At 37.1% G+C, this 21925-nt stretch overlaps 1 protein-coding gene across 8 annotated transcripts in view; it reads right to left on the bottom strand.

The window, feature by feature from the left end:
* The window catches only part of ODF2L (outer dense fiber of sperm tails 2 like), a 41604-nt gene extending 23358 nt beyond the window's left edge, over positions 1-18246 (bottom strand). For 2 of the 8 annotated variants that reach the window (XR_007478448.1, XM_033432030.2), the window contains exons 1-7: positions 11481-11828; positions 5223-5395; positions 3186-3318; positions 2362-2487; positions 973-1032; positions 774-845; positions 108-224 (exon numbers count right to left, since the gene is read on the bottom strand). Coding sequence is in view for 7 of the 8 variants with exons in the window: in XM_033432030.2 (XP_033287921.1) it covers positions 108-224; positions 774-845; positions 973-1032; positions 2362-2487; positions 3186-3318; positions 5223-5395; positions 11481-11495 (696 nt within the window). In the remaining variant the exon portion in view is untranslated. Of the gene's footprint in view, positions 1-107; positions 225-773; positions 846-972; positions 1033-2361; positions 2488-3185; positions 3319-5222; positions 5396-11480; positions 11829-11870; positions 12186-13081; positions 13149-18227 lie in introns of those variants that run through there. The other 6 variants (XM_033432034.2, XM_033432022.2, XM_033432027.2 and 3 more) reach the window with 5 other exon arrangements.
* Positions 18247-21925: the final 3679 nt, after the last annotated feature.

Here is a 21925-nt window from a genome sequence, read left to right as displayed (position 1 = left end):
AAAATTGGATTCTTTCAAAACCACTAAATTCCAGAATTAAGCAAAGACTTTATTGTTGTCCATTAGTTTTATCAATTAAACTATAAATATGGGTGAATATTTACAACCTTTATGTGTTCTTTTAATTTATCATTCTCTGCTTCCTTTTTATGAATTTGGAACTGTAGTCGTTCATGTACTACTTTTACTGATTGTGACAAACGGCTTGCTTTCAAAGCATTTGCCTATAAGAGAAAACAAAACAAAGCAAAAATGTGTTATTTGATGTATTTTTTCACAATATTAAACTTTACCGTACTAAGACATGATCTAAAAAGTTGCTAAAGAGCAAAGTACAACACTTCCCCAATTACAAATGGATTTTATATAAAACCAGGGGGATGTTTTCTCCTCCCCTTTTTTACTTAATAACTCCTAATTATCTCTTTTTAAAAGTTCCTGTCTATCCTTCTAAGTAAAATTATGGGTATGTCTAAAATGCTCCTACAAACACAGAAATTCCTTAATTTATACTAAAATTGAAATATATATTTATACATAGGTCCCTGACTTAGGCCAAGTACCCTGATTGAAATACCACAAAAATCTAAAAAGAAAAAAAAAACTCTAAAAAATTAAGATATTATATTTGATGCATAAACTTGTAAAAATGTCCAAATAATCTAAAAATATTTCTATATGTATTTATGAGGATATGGGGGCCAGGATGGAAAGAAGAGAAAGAGGGAGTCAATATTAAGAAAATTTGACGAATTAGCTCAAAATTTGCTTACCTTTTCATTCTGAAACAAACAAGAAAGTTCTTGGATATAGGTCTCCTTTTCAAGTACCTTCGTCTTAAGATTCTTCAGCAAATATAATGTAAAAGTTAGAAATATCACAACTTGGATAATGTTGGCTAATTTTATAAAACCAACCAGCATACAAACAAAAAATTTCAGAAAAATAGACACCAAGTCTAAAAAGACTTACAGTGTTTTCACTTTCATTATCAGCTAGCTTATCTAACAAGCTGGATAAACTGTCCCCTCTCTGTGGAAAAAAGAAGTTGTAAATCAGTGTTCCCAAACTATATTTCTCTACATAAAAAAGTAGAAAATGGAATAAGCATCACTTAAGAAATTAATATGGACAACTACTATGCATAGTTCAGTTTTTTTAAAAGTTAACCATAAGAAAGATTTTTGCTTAAGTGTTCCAAATCAATTTTTAATCCATAATTTATGAAATCAATTAATTTACTAAATTAATTTCTAAATAATGCCTCATAAAGTACAAGCCAATGAAATAAAAATCTTGTATACAAAGAAGGCTCACAATGCTGATTGTAAACAGGTAAAAATTATAAACAGCCTAAAGTCTAGCAAAAAGAAATGTTTTAAAGAATTACAGCAGGGGGCTTCCCTGGTGGCGCAGTGGTTGAGAATCTGCCTGCCAATGCAGGGGACACGGGTTCGAGCCCTGGTCTGGGAAGATCCCACATGCTGCGGAGCAACTAGGCCCATGAGCCACAACTACTGAGCCTGCGCGTCTGGAGCCTGTGCTCCACAACAAGAGAGGCCGCGATAGTGAGAGGCCCGCGCACCACGATGAAGAGTGGCCCCTGCTTGCCACAACTAGAGAAAGCCCTTGCACAGAAACGAAGACCCAACACAGCCAAAAATAAATAAATAAAATAAAAATTAAAAAAAAAAATTACAGCAAATCAATAACAGAATTCCATGTAGATATTTTAAATGAGAACGAAAAATGTTTATTCATTTTGAGGGTCATACATACTGTATGACTTCATTTATATGGAATATCTGAAATCAGCAAATCCACAGAGAAAAAGTAGATAATGGGCTAAAGAGGGGTAGTGGGGATGGGAAGTAAAAATTCTAAAGAGCAATGGGTTTCTTTTTGTAGTGATGAAAATGCTCTAAGGTTGATAGTGGTGATGGCTACACAATTCTGTGAATATACTAAAAATCACTGAATTGCATACTTTAAACCAGTGAACTGTATGGTATGTGAATTATATCTCGGTGAAACTGTTAAAAAAGGAATATATGAATGTATAAATACAATGTACACAAGGGCTTAAATTCTAAGAGTATTTTATTGTAATCAATTGAAATGAAGTATAACAAATAATGAAAGTTTTTGAGATTGAAAATAAAAATATATTTTCTATAAAAATATGCTGCTTTCATGTAAAAGTATTTATGAAACATTGAAAGTGGGGGTTAATGATTGCCATTTCAAACAAAAATTCAAGAATCATTTCCATTTCAAATATATCAATATTTTAATTTCAAGAAATAATATACCCTTCAAGCGAGAAATATCGCTATTAAAATAGTGCTTAGTATTTCTTACCTGTTGGTGTTCTGTCTTTCTAAGAAGATGTTCTAAAGTTTGTTTTAAATCTTTAAAAGAGTCTAATTCTTTTCTTAATATTTCCTTCTGTTTAGAAATCTTCAAATTGGATGCAGAAAGATCAGTCTGACAAAATATAAGAAGCACATACACATTTTAAGACATAGCATTAAGACACTCTAAAATATACTACTACTATTATCAAAGAATACTTTTCCTAGTAATAAAATCATTCTTTTGCACATAGAAGTAGTAAGATATGCCAGGTTTTTCAGCAGTAAATAGTATATGTTACATGGTTCTAAAGTAAAATGAAATCAAAATAAGGGCTTAAACCCTAAAGTATTTCAGGCATTTATTTTAATAAAACTAATAGAATACAATCTATTTTTTTGTCCTTAACTCAAACTTTAGTACACTGAACTTTTAGAATAGAGGTTTCTATTCCACACAATACTATAGAAAATATATTTCATCTCTCAAGAGTGAAAGTGAAGAGTGAGAGTGAAGAATATTTTAAATTCACTCTTGAGAAAAGTTGACTCTAGTTCAACTCAGGTAAGGCAAGCATCAAGGTACTTTCTAGTCAAGCACCAAGGTACTTTCTAGCTTAGCGTCTCATCAAATACATGCCTGAGATTATCTCTGAGGAAAAGAATTGCAATTAATGACACAGGAATGAAAAACACTAATAAACCTGCATTTTTTATATCAAATACCAGTATATGAGCATAACTACTACAAGATATGAGACCTCAGTTAATGAATTCTGAGTATTATCCTAGCTTCTCATTTTATTACACATTCACTAGGCAAGTACTCACATTTTCAAAACTAATCTCTTCAATGGTGTCCTTAAATACTGGCAAAAGTAATTCTACAGAACAAGTTGCTAACTCGGCTTCCTTAAATGTTGCTTCCAATTTGGTCTTCTCAATTAGGATGTCCTGCTTTAGGCTAATTAGATATGCACAAATAAACTTTAAGTTAAAGCTGTTACATAAACTAGTTATGCTTTTAATGTAAACAGAGCATAGCATGATTAAATACTACAGTTCCATAAATTGCTCTGCAAAATATAACAGTAAATTTTCACTGAAAATGAATTTTTTCTGTACTTCCATATTTTTTCTACACTTAACTATACATGGAAAGACAGTTTTTAAAATGTTAAGATATGTAAAACACAAAGACTACCAACAGCAATGATCCCTGTGCTATTTGATAATTATTGAACATCTCTTCTCCTGTTTGTAAAATGATTTGTGTGAATGTGTTCGTGTCTTTTTTTCTTCCCTTCCTTCTCCCTTACTCCAAAGCCAAAAGATTTGTCTTCCTAGACCTTATTCCAAAATGCTTTCTTGAAACTTATTGTTTTTCACAAAAAAAATCCTCCAGAGAAATGTGTAAGCTAAACAAATGGAACACAAAAAACTAAACCTCTCCAAATATCTAAAAATCCTTCACATTTGGCTTTATAAAACATTATTATCATTCAAAACAAAACTGATAATATTTGCTTTCTTGATTACGTTTTACACAGACATTACTGTGTATCACTGTAAGATACATCTTTGGGTATGGGGGCTCACATTTTTACATCCCGAAATTGGGACGCTTCTTACAATCTCTGTCAGTCTGGAAGCAGTCCTTAGCTGTCTTTCCTGTACAGGTCCAGAACTTACAGAATGAGCATCCAATGTTTTGAAGAACATCCCAGAGATGGGGTACAGCACTTTTTTAACCCGTAACAACAAAGGGTCATAGAGAGGGATTGGAGGAGTTGTTGAAGTAGGAATGTTTAGCAACATTCTAGAAGCAAGACCCCAAGGTAGGCTTGCTGTATATTGTAAGAGCCCATCACCAATAAATTTCATTTCAGTTATAGATGCTCCTAAGAAATACCAGTACATATCACCAATACTCTTAATAGCAAGGATAACTCTGAGTCAAAAAGTAACTCATAAGAGTTGGGCTTTGAGTATAAGGAAGTTTTGAGAATACCTTACCTACTTTATTTCATTCACATTTTATTTTTATATAAGTGCAGAGTTATTTGGACTAAAAATCTATGTATAAGTTTGAAGGAGTTTTTTCAATATTTATAAATAAAATTCCAAGCCATAAGAAAGCATTGTGTCTTTCTTTAATTGACACCTTTTTTCTTTTATGGAACATAATGTAATGGCTCAGCAACAATGAATGGCATCTTAGAGGCTATGTCTCTAAGTAGACTGTATTCTTAAGCACCACTTAAGATGTCTTAAAATGATGGGCCCAATGAAGATGGTTGCTACAAAAGACAGTTATCATTATTAAAAACCATGTACAGAAAGTCAAGAATGATTATATATGACCAAACATCATTTTCATTTAAGCTAAACTAGAAGTTGGACTATAGTATCCATAGCAACAAGCATGGTATTTTAAGACTTATTTTGGGGAGCAATGAGTCGTACAAATAACAAGTGCACTCTCCATACTAAAGAAGCAAAATATGACAGGTATTTGTTAGATAGCAATATCCCAAATGACAGTGAAGTAGTACTCATTAACTATATTTCCAATATCTCATAGTATTTATATTTTCATTTACATTAGTTAGAAAGATATATACTTTACAAATTTTTTTATAGGTAAGGTTTTCATTTTTAATTGCTTTCACTAAAATTCCAAAATAACTAGGCAAATTCTGCTAAATGAGTACATCTGTAATCAGATTAAATAAATATGAATTACTAGACTGTTAGATGATATTCTTGAAAGAATGCTGTATTTGATTCAAATAATTTACAGTATGGACAAAACATGAAACCCTGAAATCAAAAAATTAAGCTATCCCCTGCTATTGTTGAGAATACCAGCTGAGATGACTTTCACTGGCATGCCGTGGTAAATGTTCTTTCTCTGGTATACTTTTAAAATGGGAAAAGAGTTCTTCTGAATGACTTCCATCATTTGTAGGCTTCTCCATAAATTCGGTAAATGGATTTATAGGTGGCTTCCACAACAAGTTCTCCACATAAGCTGAAATCTAGGAAATATTTTAATTATTAAACATCATTTCAGTAGATTCTTTTTTTCTGCTATTACCCAATAAGATAAAAATCCTAAAGATCTGTAAAAGAATAATATTTCACAGACAAACTTGAAATTATAACTGCTACTCATTGTGATACTAATTCAAAATAGTATCAAAATTGCATAGCATAATCATTCAACGATTGCCAACTTCCATACAGAGTTTCCAAAAGGCCCACTATTTTCTACATACTCACAAGAATGTAGAAATTACTATTAGTCTATTTCTTGAAGTATTATAATAATATCCTAATCCAATCGGACTAGAAAATGGATATAAAAACCACAGAATAACTATCATTCTTAGTTGCATTAGATTTATCCAACAGGAAATGTATGTTATTCATGCCTGTAACAGTAAAAATTTAAGATACTTTTTAAAGTATTTGGCAACAATAGCTACAAAGAAGTTATTTTCTTAAAGTAGACTTTTCAATAGTAAATTCATTTATTCCTATAAATCATATTTTTTAAAAAAGCTCAATCTAAGTTATTCTTTGGTGATAATGAATGGACAGATGACATTACTTCTAAGTTTTACTAAATAATCTAATTGTTTTCTCTCAAACTTGGAGATGTCATTTTTAAAATGTGAATATTTATGAATTTCTTCAAAACGATTCCATTTTAAGTAATGAGTTAGTGCTCTGGCAATCATTAAGGTTGTAGTTTTTCAAATCTAATATATGGAAATGTGTCTCCCTAACTTTGTTTATACAAAATCAAATGTCATATTTAAGGTTTTCTGCATTTTTTCAGAGATATTTTACCTCTTTGTAATTTATTTTTATTTATCTGTATCATAAAATACATATGTTCAAGAATTTTCAATATTTTAAGTAGACGTGAAATTAAAGGTTGAAAATTATTCACTATATTTAATTAGCAATTCAGAAATCCTTTCAAATGTCTGTAAAAATTTATCTATTTTTTTTGTCCAAAGGTTCTGTATACCAGAAAGATAAATATTTAGGATACAGGCCAGTGAAAAGCATCCTCATATTTTTTCAATACTAGAAACTCACGTCAAAATGGAAATGTTGAATAAGATACATATAGTCTAAGATGATCTACCTGAATGCTGCAAACACGCATCTGTTATTAGGACATAACATTTTGAGCTATTGGTAGCCCAGAAAAATTTAAAACATATGGACACAAAATCAAATGAAAACCCAAACCTAAAGGTGAAGAAGAATATGCTTGGATAAGTCACTGCCATCAAGAAAATTATCATCTACTGATTTGCTCAGTTTTGGTACTTATCTTTTGTCCATTCACTTGTTTAAATATTCGTCTCTCTGTACAATGGAATCTCAAAAAAGAACGTCTTGTTTATTGGAATCCTCAGCACCTGTAAGTCTTGTAAAAGCTAAGCAATATTTCAAGGAGAGGACTCAAGGCTTAGAGCAATTAATGAATAAGATGAATAAAGACTGCTGCTTTTTTACTTATCTTTTCTGGGATAATTAAAAGAAAAATAGTTCATATATTTAAAATAAAAGTTCACAAATCAGTGTAAGAGGGTAGAGATCTTCAATTTATTGAAAACATTTTATGAGGTAAGATTCAGTTTGGTATCAGTACTTTAGTTCTTGCTTGGCTTTGTCGGCTATTGGCAGCTATTTATATAATTTTTCTGTAAGTTTTGTCACATGATAAAATCATACAACATAAGTAATTGTATCTTATCTTAAAGGGTAAACAAATAAAACTAACATATTATAAAAATAGGGATTTTTAGAATGACTTTTAGCCCAACATTCTAAAATGTATCTTCATTACTGATTTCTCAAAACGTGAAACAGAGAACTGGGTATGTCTCAAATATTTGCATAGAAATTATCAACTATCATATTCTCACAATCTAGAAGTGAATATAGGATAAATATTGTTGAGAGGTTCCAAGGTACTCCACTATTTTTGTGTTGTAACCATACTTTAACCAAAAACATATGTGTGCTGAACAATGTAATAATTTTCTTTAGCAAAAAAAATCCTGCCTTTATAAAAAATGCTATCATTTTGGGAGACCAAATGTATTCTTGAGTGGAAAAGCAGACATTTCACAAGAAAATGTTTTCAATTATGTAGAATAAACTTCCAATTTACAAATGTAATATACTTTTGTATAACTTGTTAGTGGTGAAACAAAGACACATATTCTGCACACATACTTAATGATCAAATCCCTAAAGAATAGCAATTTAAAATATTTTTAATGTTTAAAGAATTAAATTGCCTATATAGAAATGACTTTATCAGTCCCCTACCCAAAAGGCATGTACTTAAAGCTTCTTCCAGGTGTGGTCATGGGTTTATGCTGATCCAGCTACACTCATTTAACTATGTTCCATTTTGGCCAGCAACAAGCATTTGAGGGATGGCTGTTCAGGGACCATGATGCTGGCCATGGTAAGAGAAAAGAAAGATCAGTCCATGACCTTCCGCAGCACCTAGATTGTTCTACATAAACTAACCAGCTCCAAGTATGTATTCAAAACTAATCTCTCTAAAGAGACTAGCATATGAATCTTGCAGATTTCAATTTGTTTTGCCAAACACTAATCCTTGGAAAACTAGCTCCCACTGGGTTCAAACAAAAGCACACAGCTTATACTGAAAAATTCACTATGAAATATTCAGCAAAGAATACCAAGTAGATACAGGAATGTTGCTAATTTCCCACACTAAACACTAGTCAAAAGTTTACTAGAGAAGTAACTGTATGCCTTTTCGGACTCCATAGTGAAAAAAAAAAAGGTATACGAAATTTGGAAGTAGGCAGAGTAAAAATAACCAGAAGTGGAAAACTGAACTTATCAGTAAAGGCTATCAAAACTGGAAAAAACATTTTCTGATATAGAGAGATTAACTTTGAAAAGTAATTAGCTAATGCTTCTGTCCAATGAATAAAGGAATTTAAAATTAAAAGCGTTGCAGATTGGATAATACGGGGGAAAAAAATTGACAGGAAGAGTGACTGATTTGTAAATAAAGGATACATACATACTTTCAAGGCCCAAGTCCTCCCTCCTTCTCAAAATGTTCCTCTGACTGATCCAGCCCACCAAGAATCCTAAACATCTAATAATATTCTCAGAATCATACAGTTTAGAATTTAATTGCTCCATAAATGGTAATATTTTAGTTCTTCTTTAAACTTGCTACTAAATCTGTGAGGGCAAATATACCCATCACCATCTACCCTCAAAAATTAATCAGTGAGAGGCATAGGTTAGGTTCCAATATACAAGTTAGGGTCACCAAATAATTTATTGTTCAAACTGAAACACTTTTGAGAGGAAGCCCCACAGAGAACCCAATTATCCAGAAGACGGGACCAAAGATGTTCAGAACATTGTCTAACCCCAAATAGTCAGCATCCTTTATCAGATAAACATAAAACATTTTCCTTCCCTTCAACAAAAGGACAGCGTGACATGCTGCCATTTATTAACAGCATTCACTGACCAAAAACCTACACTGTTGCTATTATCATCTAAAGGCTACTCATTGAAGAAACCAAGTTTTAGAAAACAGCTTGACCAAGATTACAAGTAAGAAAGTGGTGGAACTCAGTTTTGAATGAAAGCCATCAGGTACTGAAATATAAATATAAGAATCCACACAGCTGAAAGTAACATACAAACTTCCCTTTTATAAGAGTGTTTTAGCACTCTTATAAATTCAGTTTATATTAAAAAAAAAGAAAATTGTTCTGTACCAGGAAATGAAGGATGAATAAGATTGAGCTCCTTGAAGGCACAGACTACAAGTCTAAAGAGAGAGCAGTGAGCAGACCACTAAAATCCAGTGTTCTAAAGACTATGACGGGGACTCATCAGGTACTGCAAAAGCAACTGGCAGGATCCTTCCCAGAGATGGATCCTCAGTAGAGTCCAGCAGAACAAGTTTGAGCTTGGCAAAAGAGGACAGAAAACAGGCATTCCGGATAGAGGGTAAAGTACCAGCAAGAACAAGGAATCATGACGGAACATGATTTGAAAGGGCACGTGGCAAAAGATGAGACTGGACACATGAAAGTAGACACTGTATACCAAGCTCAAGAGCTTGAATTTTTTCCTAAAGGTTAAGACAGACCATTAAATAATTTTAAGCAGGAGAATGACAGATCAGAAGTGCATCTTTAAAAGGTAAGTACAGGGCTTCCCTGGTGCCGCAGTGGTTGAGAGTCTGCCTGCCAATGCGGGGGACGCGGGTTCGTGCCCCGGTCCGGGAAGATCCGACATGCCGCGGAGCGGCTGGGCCCATGAGCCATGGCCGCTGAGCCTTCGCGTCCGGAGCCTGTGCTCCGCAACGGGAGAGGCCGCAACATTGAGAGGCCCGCGTACCGCAAAAAAAAAATAAATAAATAAAATAAATAAAAGGTAAGTACAGTGGTGTTTTGGAAAATGGACTCGGCATATGGAGAAGATGAGAGGAGAAGCAGTGATCAGGTTATTAGCGTCCCAAGAGAGATGAAATTCCAACATTCTTTTCCAACAAAAATTTTTGAAGAAATCAAAAGTTGTTGCCACTGATGATTTAAAAGAAAAAAAAAGAAAAACAATGAAGGAATTAGAATACAGGAATAGCAAGAGATCAGTAAGGAAAGAAATGATCAAATGTAACCCCTCATTTACCCATGACCATCTGAATGGGTTGCTCCACACCTAAGTTGCAGGAAATGATTACTTATCCTTTTAAATACAAAAATTAATTTAGACCAGTTTGAAGAAAATCTTTTAAAAGTATGTATTATTTCTTCCTTCTCAGAGTACAGATAGACTGAACATAATTTAACCATTCCTGATGACCCAGAGGCAGCATATTAAAAAGAAAGAACACTGGGCCAGATTCATCAGTTCACAGTCCTTATGAGCCACCTGACACAGACAACCCTTAGCTTCAATAGCCCTTTGGTTCTCTCTCCTACAAAATGAGAATAAGCTTTGCCAGCCAAAGCTGTCATGAGGTTTGAACAGAATGAAGTAGAAACACTTACAGGTGGGGAGTTTTGTTTGTTTAATTTAGGACCCCTTTGGTCACTCTGTTGGGGCTGCTTTCCCACCAGGCCTTCTCCTTAATTTTTTTCATCTTAAAAAAAAAAAAAAAAAAATCGTCCTGAGTCATTCACCATTCCTGAAATTACTTGCAGGCCTGAGTTATCTGTATAGAACCAACTCTTAACTTGAAAACAATCCTTTCAAAATCTATTCTTTGCATTATTATTACAAGTCATTTTCAATGTAGTCAAAAATTGACTGAGTTCTATTAAACCTGAGCCCAGGAGAACAATTATTGACTTCCAACAGAACTGTGCCGAAGGGGATAGATGTTCTGTCAACCTCATTGCTATACCCAGATACTTGGGTCTCAGTCACTTGCACAAACTAAGCAGTGATTAGTAGCAATATAAACAAAGCCATTTTCTCATACCTCTGGGTGTTTGAGATGCAAAAACTATCCTATTAATACACATCAATTGTTAAATTAGAAGAAAATGAGAAGCAAAAAATGGATACCTGGCTGTTAAGGGCCATGACAAACATTGCCGTGACAATCTTATTAAAACAGAAAGGTATCAAACACATTTTAAAAGCCGACAGGCTTACCGCAGTCTATTCCTTTAACCATAACTAACCAAGTGGTGCTTAAAACTACTCCAAGAACCTCATTCATTCAAAAACACCTGAAACCTTACTATGTGTGAGATGATAGGGAAACTTCGTCTCTGCAATAGACTTTATCCCAACACCAGCCAAAGTCTGGCTATGGTTTCCTCACTAAACAAGCACCACTTACTGACCACCTACTCAAAACCTGGCACTGGTTAACTTAATCTCTTTTATTACAACCACTCTTAAGTGACTTATGCTCCTCATTTTACAGAAAAGGAAGCTGAAGGCAGTAACGTTAGTGACCTGCCCAAACCACACATTTAAAGGAATTGAGGCTGCACTCTAGGACCCTGGAGAACGAATTATTTCCCCGAGGCCTGGAGTATTCTTTACTTAAGGAGCCCCGGAGCTTACCAGAGTCTGGCACATTATATGGTGGGCATTTAAAAACCAGCCGTATACGTAAGAGAGCACTATTTCGGTAAGCAACGATGCAGTGCCCGGGGCCGGCCGGGTCAGGGCTCCGTCCTGCACAAGCCCACCTCGGCTAAGATCTGCCCTGCTGTCCCAGGGACCACACACTTCCTCGCTGCCTTTCCCAAGCCCAGGCTGTCTGTCTGGGGGGAGAGGACGGTGTAAGCAGAAAGCGGCTGAGTTCAGTTTTGGGTGGACGCGAGGGCCTCTCACTTCCGTGACCCACCTTGGCCACCGCCCCGCCCCCACAGCTGCCCGCGGTAACTAAGCCTCGGCCATGCAAGCCGAGGAAGCTTGCTTCCCCCTCCAAAAGCACGCCGACGTCCCTACCGCTACGTCAGTACGTCGCCGTGACGTCAGCCCGCCACCGCTCCGCTGTGAAAGGGGTCCGCCAGGGCCGCCAAGGCTGACGCTCGACGAACGTTAGTGTAAGCCGCCCGTGAGCATACCTGTGTTCTCCAGCCCTGGGTCGGCTAGAACGGAGCGGGACGCGGGGGGCAGTGCAGCGGGTGAAAGCTAGGAAGGTAAGGACTCGACGCGGGAAGCAGGCGAACTCCTAGAACGGCTCCCGGTGGCAGAACGCCCAACAAGGTGCAAGCGGGACAAAGCGGAGTTGGTAACCAGCAAATGGCTTCTCTGGCAACGGTCGCCCCGCCCCTTCCGTCGGGCTCGCAGCGGCGCAGCCAATTGGCCGAGCTCGGGAAAGCGAGCGCCGGCGTCTGCTGCTATTGGCAGGAGTGAGGGGGCGGAGCCCGGGAGAGCAGCTTTGTCTTTCTGTTGGTTCTCCCAGTGAACTCCCCCGACCCCGCGACCGTTTGTTTTCCGAGAAGGGTAGCGTTTGTGTGTAGTTACTAAAAAAATCTTAACTGAGTTCAACCAGAAAGGGAAGTAAGGCCGATGGATTCCAAATTTTCTGACACTTGGCTTGCAAGTGTCCTGCTTTTGCTATTTAAAGGAGGAGATTTGAAAAAAACCAAGGCAACCGCTACTGGAAGAAAGCTCGTTATAAATGTAAACAGCTAAAATCTGTTTATCTGAGATCATTCCCTGGGCCTATTTTATCCTGTTAAATGAGGGAACCGGACGGTGATCTCGAAGGCATCTTTCAGGTCACAAATTATTTGTATCTGTGCTACAGTCAGCTGGTATGGTTTATAAACTGAACAAGGCCAGATTCTATTTGGAAAAGTTAAAAAAAAAAAAAGTTATCTAATGCCTCAACCTAACGTTCAAAATCGTAGGCTATCACATTAGGTTCACAAATAGAGCCACTATCAACTGAGCAGTTTAACCATGGCGTACGTCTTATTGGTTTCACTAAAGAATATTTTCCACTGATGATTCCAGCAATGCTTCCCCCCCCGCGGCCCCCCTCCCCCAGCGCTATGATTGTCCAGCAAAAAGTTCCCCAACCAGTTTATTTATCTCTTGTAAAAATAAAATACAGTGTGTGTGTGTGAAAAAACACATTAGCTTCCCCAACACATTAGCTTCCATATATGCAAATGTTAATAAGCACGGGGAACTGCGGATATACGTACCTACTCTCTCACTGATGGATCATAACTTTCGGCAAGTCAACTAGCTTCTCTGGGCTAGTCCTCTCATCTGCAAAAATAAAAAAGAAAAGAGGAAGAGGACAGGTAGAGTTGGGGGCAAGGAACATAATTCTTGGGATTTTTCTAGCACTAAGCTAGGATTCTAGCTAACCTTGCTAACTTGCCATAATTAGAAAAATAATTGTACACAGATGTTAGGCTGCTGTTAAGAAAAATACTTATTTTAATTAAATTGCATTGGTATTATAAGTTACCACCTGTGTAAGACATTCAAGAGGAAACATTCACAAAATCTCAAAATGATTACATAAGATTCTCAAACTGACTTATTTAACTGAATTGTCCAGGTAAAGTAAATATGGCATCCCTCATCCTCTAAATCTAATCTGTTGCTAAAATCTCGTTGGATAGTGAATTTTGGATAGAAAGATCCCTTATTCCATTTTTTTTTTTGTTTTCTTTTTGTTTGTTTTTGGGGTTTTTTTTGCGGTACACGGACCTCTGGCCTCTCCCGTTGCGGAGCACAGGCTCTGGACGCGCAGGCTCAGCGGCCATGGCTCACGGGCCTAGCGGCTCCGCGGCATGTGGGATCTTCCCGGACCGAGGCAAGAATCCGTGTCCCCTGCATCGGCAGGCGAACTCGCAACCACTGCACCACTAGGGAAGCCCCCCTTATTACATTTTTACATAAATGGGAAAATAACAGTTCATTCCAGCGCATTCAAAACCCCCAATTTCCCCAAGTATCATTAAACACTTGACCACCTGTGAAACATTCCACCAAGGATTTCTGCATAATTTAAAGCAGAGACCAGCATACTTTTTCTATAAAGGGTCACACATTAAATATTTTAAATTCTGTGGGTTATACAGCCTCTGTCATACTTAACTCTGCCACTGTTGCTTAAAAGATGCCATAGAGGATACATAAATACATGGCTTGGCTGTGCTCCAATAAAACTTTTTGTTAAAATAAATTTATTTATTTATTTTTGGCTGCACTGGGTCTTCATTGCTGCGTGTGGGCTTTCTCTAGTTGCCGTGAGCGGGGGCTACTCTGTTGCAGTGCGTGGGCTTCTCATTGCAGTGGCTTCTCTTGTTGCAGAGCATGGCTGTAGGCGTGTGGTCTTCAGTACTTAGGGCATGCTGCCTCAGTAGTTGTGGCTCACAGCCTCTAGAGCGCAGGCTCAATAGTTGTGGCACACGGACTTAGTTGCTCCATGGTGTGTGGGATCTTCCCAGACCGGGGCTCAAACCCGTGTCCCCTGCATTAGCAGGCAGTGGTTAAGACCACTGTGCCACCAGGGAAGTCCCTGTGCTCCAGTAAAACTTTATTTACAAAAATAAGTAAAAAATAGGATAGATTTGGCCCACAGGACATGGTGTGCAAACTTCTGATATAAAGCATTTAAAATATCAAGTGCCTGAAATCATTAAACTCATTAGTGGGACATTTGTATGTAAGATGCAACAATGCAGTGTTGCATGAAAATTGTGTTTTTCTTCTTCATGACAACAAATGTATGTTATAATGTAAAAATTGCAAACAATGAAATAAAAAGTTAAAAGTTACAGGATGAATAGCAATACTTAGCAAAATAAAAAAGCAATTTAAAAAAGTTTGGTGGTGTAATAAACTGTTTCCAAAAGGGCATACAAACAATTCTTCTCATCCCTGTACACAAATCACAAGTGGAGTCTGTTTCCCCTCCTCTTGAATTTGAACAATAGAATGTAGTGAAAGTGATCCTAGACCAGTTCCAGACCTAGGCCCTGAGAGACCTAGCAGGTTCTGCTTTCCTCTCTTGGAAACCAGGTACTATATAAGAAATCCAATTACCCTGCTGTAGAGGGAAACCCATCCAGATCCCAGCTGTTTGAGCCACTCACCTGAGGTGATAGACCTGTGAGCCAGTTGACTTTCAAGGCACAGCCTTGTTCCCTGAATGCAGCTGTATAAGTGACCCTAGCCAACATCGTGATCCAAGGGGATGCAAGTTGAAACAACTTTAATATTGAGGGGGTAACCTAATATATCCCAGACCACTGGGCCCAAGAAATTTTAGTAAGGTAGCAGAACCCTGAATTGTCATTTTCCCACTCTGAATTGCATGTGTTCTTTCCAGTATGTTTTGGTTTCCTTTTCTTATTTTATCGAACTTAGTGGATTGAAACAAAAACTGTTTTATTTGTTCTGAACTTCTTTCAGAAGTTCAGGCAGGGTTCAGCTGGGTGGTTTTTTTGGTTCATGTGGCAATAGCTGGGGTCTCTCACCGAGTTGAAACCAGATTGCTGCTGAAGCTGGACTAACCAAGATGATTTTATTTATGTCTGGTGACTTGGTGGGCTCACTCAGGAGGCCAGGACCTCTTCCATTCTATCTATTGGTTCTCCATGTGACCGAACTGAGCTTTTTTCATGGCAGCTTCATCCCAAGAGTAAGTGTTCCAAGCAACAAATGCAGAAGCTGCAGCTCTATGGCCACAGAAGTTACACAGAATCACTTATGCTGCATTTTGTTATCTAAAATAAAATAGAGAGTCAGCCCAAATCTGAGGGAAACAGTAAAACATTCCACCTCTGAATGGGATAGTGTCAAGGTCCATAGAATCTATGGGAAAGACAATTTACTACACAAGGCATCTATGGTATGTGCTATTTCCTGATCATTAGGTCCTATCAGCACAATATCATAAATGTAGTAGACAAAAGTGATGTCCCATAAGTTGAGGAAATCATCACTGTTCCTGCACACTAAATTATGACAGGGAGCTAAAGAATTAACAAAGCCCTTACATAAAGCAATAAATTCTCCCCCATTCTCTCACTTCCAAATGAAAGTGAATGACTTCAGTTGTTTCATGCATATTAGGATGAATAAAAGACATTTTTTAGAGTGATATCTGAACGTTAGGTGTTAAGAATTGTGCTTATTCACCTAATAAAAAGACTACATCTGGATGTAGACCAATTCATCTTAGGCGACCCATTCATCTTCTACACAGGCCAAATGGTAGGTTAAATGCTAGTGTGATGAGAATCATCACCCTGCATTTTTCGAGTCTTCGATGGTGGCACTAATCACTAGAATTTCCCCAGGTATATGGTATTGCTTTGGCTTACTATTTCTGTAGAAAAGACAGTTCTAGGGGCTACCAACTGGTGGTCCTATTTTAATAGCCATGAGTTAAGAAGCCAATGACAAGATATTGTAGGTCCCCACTAAGGTAATGAAGTTTAGGTCTCTCTTTATCAGATCTATCAACTTTTCATTATACAGATCAATTAGGATCCTAGCAGATTGTCCGTCCATTTCATTGTAGGGATATCATGATCAATTATCCACTGTTAAAAATCCTTCTTAGGGGCTTCCTAGTGGCGCAGTGGTTGAGAGTCCGCCTGCCGATGCAGGGGACACGGGTTCGTGCCCTAGTCCAGGAGGATCCCACATGCCGCAGAGCGGCTGGGCTCGTGAGCCATGGCCGCTGAGCCTGCGCGTCTGGAGCCTGTGCTCCGCAGCGGGAGAGGCCACAGCAGTGAGATGCCCGCGTACCGCAGAAAAAAAAAAAAAAGATCCCTCTTAGTCAAATGACTATGATTACTATTCTGGCGCTCCTGTCCATTATGGTAACCACCAGTACCTCATCTCTGATGGTTAAATGCAGTCATTTGGTCTCTGCCACTTTTGGATCCTATTATGTCCACTAGGGAATTGGGGATCCCTTTCAATGGCATAATCTCCTAATTTCATCCCTGTGCTTAGAGGACAGAAGCTACAGTAATTTCAAAGGATTTTGGCATTCTCCTCACTATTTTCTCAGTGCATTAGTGAAGAGAAGGTCTTCTGGGCCTTCTCAGGACATATTTGGAGATAGGTGACTGGGTCATGATGAATACTGACCTAAAGAATAGGTGACTGGAATGATAAATCCATTCCAAGCATCCTATCTCCCTAAGTCTTTTAAATCAATCCTCTAAAATGTATCGAGAGATTTCTAGCATCTCAACTTTATTTAGTGCAGGCCACCACTGAGTCCAGATTTCAACCAACCAACTAAGAAAACCTTTAGAACAACTCCCAGATGCTCAGGCAAGCATGATGAATCCAAGGCCTCTGATAAGTATATCCATGTTAAAAATTTTTGCCTCATCAAAAATTATATTCTTTCATGCCCGTTCTAATACCTTTGAATTCATTATCATATTCCATAGGTTTCTGCCAATATGAATAAGCAAAATCTTGCCTATTTTTTAGTGTGAAAGCTTTTTCCTAGGCCAGACTTTTTACTTATGCCCTGGAATATACCGGGGCATAATATACTGGGTAGGACATCTACCAACTCTGTAGATCTATACCAGTGGTTCTTGACATTCTTTTTTGGAGTCAGAACTGGAGGTATGCGTGGGGGCGGGGGGTACTACCAGCATCTAGTGGGTAGAGGCCAAGGATGCTGCTAAACAGCCTACAATGCACAGGACAGCCCACCCATAAAAAGAATTATTCAGTCTAAGTGTCGATAATGATGATATTAAGAAAACCCTGGTCCGATATGGAGAATACAGAGGTCACTAGCCACCTATGGCTATTGAACATTTAAAATGTGACTAGTTCAAACTGAGATATACTTTAAGTGCAAAATACACACTGATGTTGCATATGAAAAAGGAATGTAGAATACATTAATAATTTTTATATTGGATACATGTTGAAATGATAGTATTTTGAATATATTGAGTTAAATACGATATATTATTAAAGTTTAATTTTAACCATTTTTTTTTTACTATCTTTAATGTGGCTACTAGAAAATTTAAAATTACATATGTGGCTCACATTATATTTCTACTGGATGGTGCTGGTCTAGAGGTATAAAGAAATGATAACAGTGAGTTATGAGAAGGTAAATTCCTCAGATGAAGTTATTTCAGAATCTTCAAAGAAGACAAGACCAGCCTTATAAGACAGGTAAGGAGGAGTTTTTCAGAAAGCAAAAAGCTCTCTAGGGTCTATCAAGATGATAGAATTATCTAAGTCTACTCAAACAGCTTCACGACAATTCTCAAGATCCAACTCCTTCTCAGTCATTGCCTGCTCTTTTCACCTAGTCAGTCTGTTTATTCAACTTACCTTGTAAGTCAGCTCTTCACAGCATTAATATTTGATTTAGATAAGTCATCCTAGCAACGTATAGACGCGGGCCTCTCACTGTTGTGGCCTCTCTGGAGCACAGACTCCGGACGCGCAGGCGCAGCGGCCATGGTTCACGGGCCCAGCAGCTCCGCGGCATGTGGGATCTTCCTGGAGCGGGGCACGAACCCGCGTTCCCTGCATCGGCAGGCAGACTCTCAACCACTGCGCCACCAGGGAAGACCTAGAGGTATGTTTTTAAGGCAATCATAGAAGCTCTCCTGACCTCTGAGCTCATCACATTTTTCTTTGAGCCTCTTAATACAGTAGTAAAGAGCAAACCCACCCCACAATCTTTGTATTCTTCATTTCTGCCATTCTCATCAAAGGCTTGCCTTCAATAACTACTTATTTCCTGATCACTAAAGGCTGCTTTTAAATTGTTATAATTTACATTCAATAAAGTGCACAAATATTAAATGTTTAGAATATGAGTTTTGACAGTTATATTCACCCATGAAGCCACTACCTAAAAAAAGATATAGAACATTTACATCAACCTAGAAAGTTTATTTGTATTCCTTTCCAGTCCATCAGCCAAAACTACTTTTACCCCCTCTCACACACATACGTGCACACCGAGATAACCACCTTCTATTTTCTGTCACTAGAGGTTAATTTGCCTATTCTTTATCTTCATATAAATGCAATCATACATTCTAATGAATTTTGGGTCTAGCTTCTTTCACTCAATATATATATGTCTTTTCGATTCAGTCATGTTGTTCCATATTTTAGTACTTTGTTCCCTTTTATTCCTGAGTAGTATTCAGTTATATGAATATATCACAATTTATCAATTCTCCTGTTGATTTTTTGGTTATTATGAATGAGGGTGATACAAACATTCTTGTAAAAGGCATTTTATAAACATATTTTTTCATTTGTTTACCTAGAAGTGGAATTGCTGGGTCATGGGATATATATATCTTTAAGTTTATAAGAAAATGTCATATCCATCTTCAAAGTGCTTGTACCAGCAATGTATTAGGGTTCCAATTGCCTCACATCCTTGCCAACATTTATTATGGCAACCTTTTTATTTTAACTGTTTTAGTGGGTGTGAAGTGGCATCTCACTGTAATTTTAATTTGCATTTCCCTGATAACTAACGATTTTGTTGAGCACCTTTTTAATAGTTATGGGCCATATGTATATCTCTTTTTTTTTTTTTTTTTTTTTTTGCGGTACGCGGGCTTCTCACTGTTGTGACCTCTCCCGTTGCGGAGCACAGGCTCTGGACACGCAGCCTCAGCGGCCATGGCTCATGGGCCTAGCCGCTCCGCGGCATGTGGGATCTTCCCGGACCGGGGCACGAACCCGTGTCCCCTGCATCGGCAGGCGGACTCTCAACCACTGCGCTACCAGGGAAACCCGCCATATGTATATCTTTTATGAAGTGTTATTCAAGTCTTTTGCCCACATTTGTATTGGGTTATCTTTTTATTATTGATTTGTAGGAGTTCTTTATTTTTGTATTTTTATAAAATATAATATGAATATTTCCTCCCAGTCTGTATCTTGGCTATTCATTTTCTTAACGGTATCATTTGATGAGAAGAATTTAAAAAATTTTGATACCACCTAAGTTATCAATATTTTTCCTTTTATGGTTTTGTGCTTTACAACTCCACATTTGTGAAGATATTACATGTTTTCTTCTAAAAGCTTTATGATTCTAAGTTTTTATATTTAAATACATGATCCATCTTGAATTCACTTTTTTGTAAGGAATGAAGTAGGAGTCAAGGTTAACTTTGTTATATAGAGTTATCCAGTTGTATCTAATTGGCATCTTAGTCAGTTTGGGTTGCTATAACAAAAATACCATAGACTGGGTGATTTAAACAACAGAAAGTTATTACCCACAGATCTGGAGGCTGGGAAGTCCAAGGTCAAGATGCCAGCTGATTCGATTCCTCATAAGGGCCCTCTTCTTAGTTTCCAGATGGATACCTTTTTGCTATATCCTCACATACAAAAGAGAGAAGGAGGAAGCAAGCTCTCTAGTGTCTCTTTTTATGAGGGCACTAATCCCATAATAAGGGGTCCACCCTCATGACCTAATTACATCCCAAAGCCTCCATCTCCAAATACCATCACATTGAGGATTAAGGTTCTTAAAATATGAACTTGGGGAGAACACAATTATTTAGTCTGTAGTTTTGGGCAACATGGTACCTGTTGTTGAAAGGAGGTCCTTACCAGAAACCATTTAGAAAGGCAGCTACCCCAGTTCTGCACTAACTAAACCATTTGAGAGCAGGCTGGGAATAAGCATGAGGTGAAGCTGAAATGGGTTGTTATAGTATCATAGTGGTTAGCAGCAAGGGCTTTGGAAACATACCTATCTGTATTCATGTTTTCTAGCTACGAGTCTTGGGTAAATTACTTTACTTCTCTAAGCCTTGTTTTCCTTTAAAAAACTTAAAGAGTAATCTACTTATCTGATAGGATTGTTATGATGATTGAGGTCATATTTTTAGAACACATAGCCCTGTCTCTGATAAATCGTTGTGTCCTATAATTGCTAAGTATTAGTAAACGATGATTATTTTAAGGTGCAAAGCACATGATATAAAATTAGAATGATTATCTCTCTCTTTTTTAAAAAAGGCTTTATTTTATTTTATTTTTTTTTATTTTTTTTTTTTTGTGGTACGCAGGCCTCTCATTGCTGTGGCCTCTCCCGTTGCGGAGCACAGGCTCTGGAAGCGCAGGCTCAGCGGCCATGACTCACGAGCCCAGCTGCTCCGTGGCATGTGGGATCTTCCCGGACAGGGGCACGAACCCGTGTCCCCTGCATTGGCAGGCGGACTCTCAACCACTGCGCCACCAGGGAAGCCCCCATAGCCAATTTTTAAATCAGAAGTTTATTTTGATATCATTCAGAAAATAACACTACTTATTCTTATATTTTAAGCTCAATATTCTATCCTCTGAACATCAGCATTTCTTTGTCTGACCAAGGGAAAATGATGCAAAAGCATGAAATTTCCTTTTTAAAATATATTATTGTTTGGCTCTGATTAGGTATCAAAGGCTTTAAGAATAAGTGTAAGCAATTGAAGTCTGGCATAAAGATGTGGTCATAGAGAGTACAGACACTATTTTATTAATTTTGTATTATTTAAAAATCTACTAATATAATTACAAATTAGAGAGTTAGTTAACTATTTCAAGAACACTCAGAAAATAAAGGATCCCCAGGTGTCAAATATGAAGAAAAATATTCATAAGAAGATAGAATGTGGAGACAAAAGATTAATAATTCAGGGATACAAATATGAAATTGGCATACTTAGCATATTTTGGTTAGTATACACTTTAAGAAAAGCTTAAGAAAGCTAAAGGACTAGCTTTGCTATTTGCTTTTTAAAAAATTATTTTATTTTAGGCTTATCTGCTTTGGATGGGCATTTTTAATAGGTCTTCCCATTGTTAACTTATTGAAGCTAAGCATGATCCTTTTGTACAGAAAAGAAAATTGCTTGGTCAAAATTTTGCCAAGGAAATGAATATAATATTACTTCGTTCATCAAAATATCATACATTTATATACTAAACCACTTACTGTACATGTTTTCAAACATTGACTGGCACTTTTTAGAAATGCCAGTGCTATTTTCTAAAGTACA

The sequence above is a fragment of the Orcinus orca genome, chromosome 1 (genome assembly GCF_937001465.1).
Source record: "Orcinus orca chromosome 1, mOrcOrc1.1, whole genome shotgun sequence".
NCBI classification, from domain to species: Eukaryota; Metazoa; Chordata; class Mammalia; order Artiodactyla; family Delphinidae; genus Orcinus; species Orcinus orca.
This window is presented reverse-complemented; position numbering and strand designations above follow the sequence as displayed.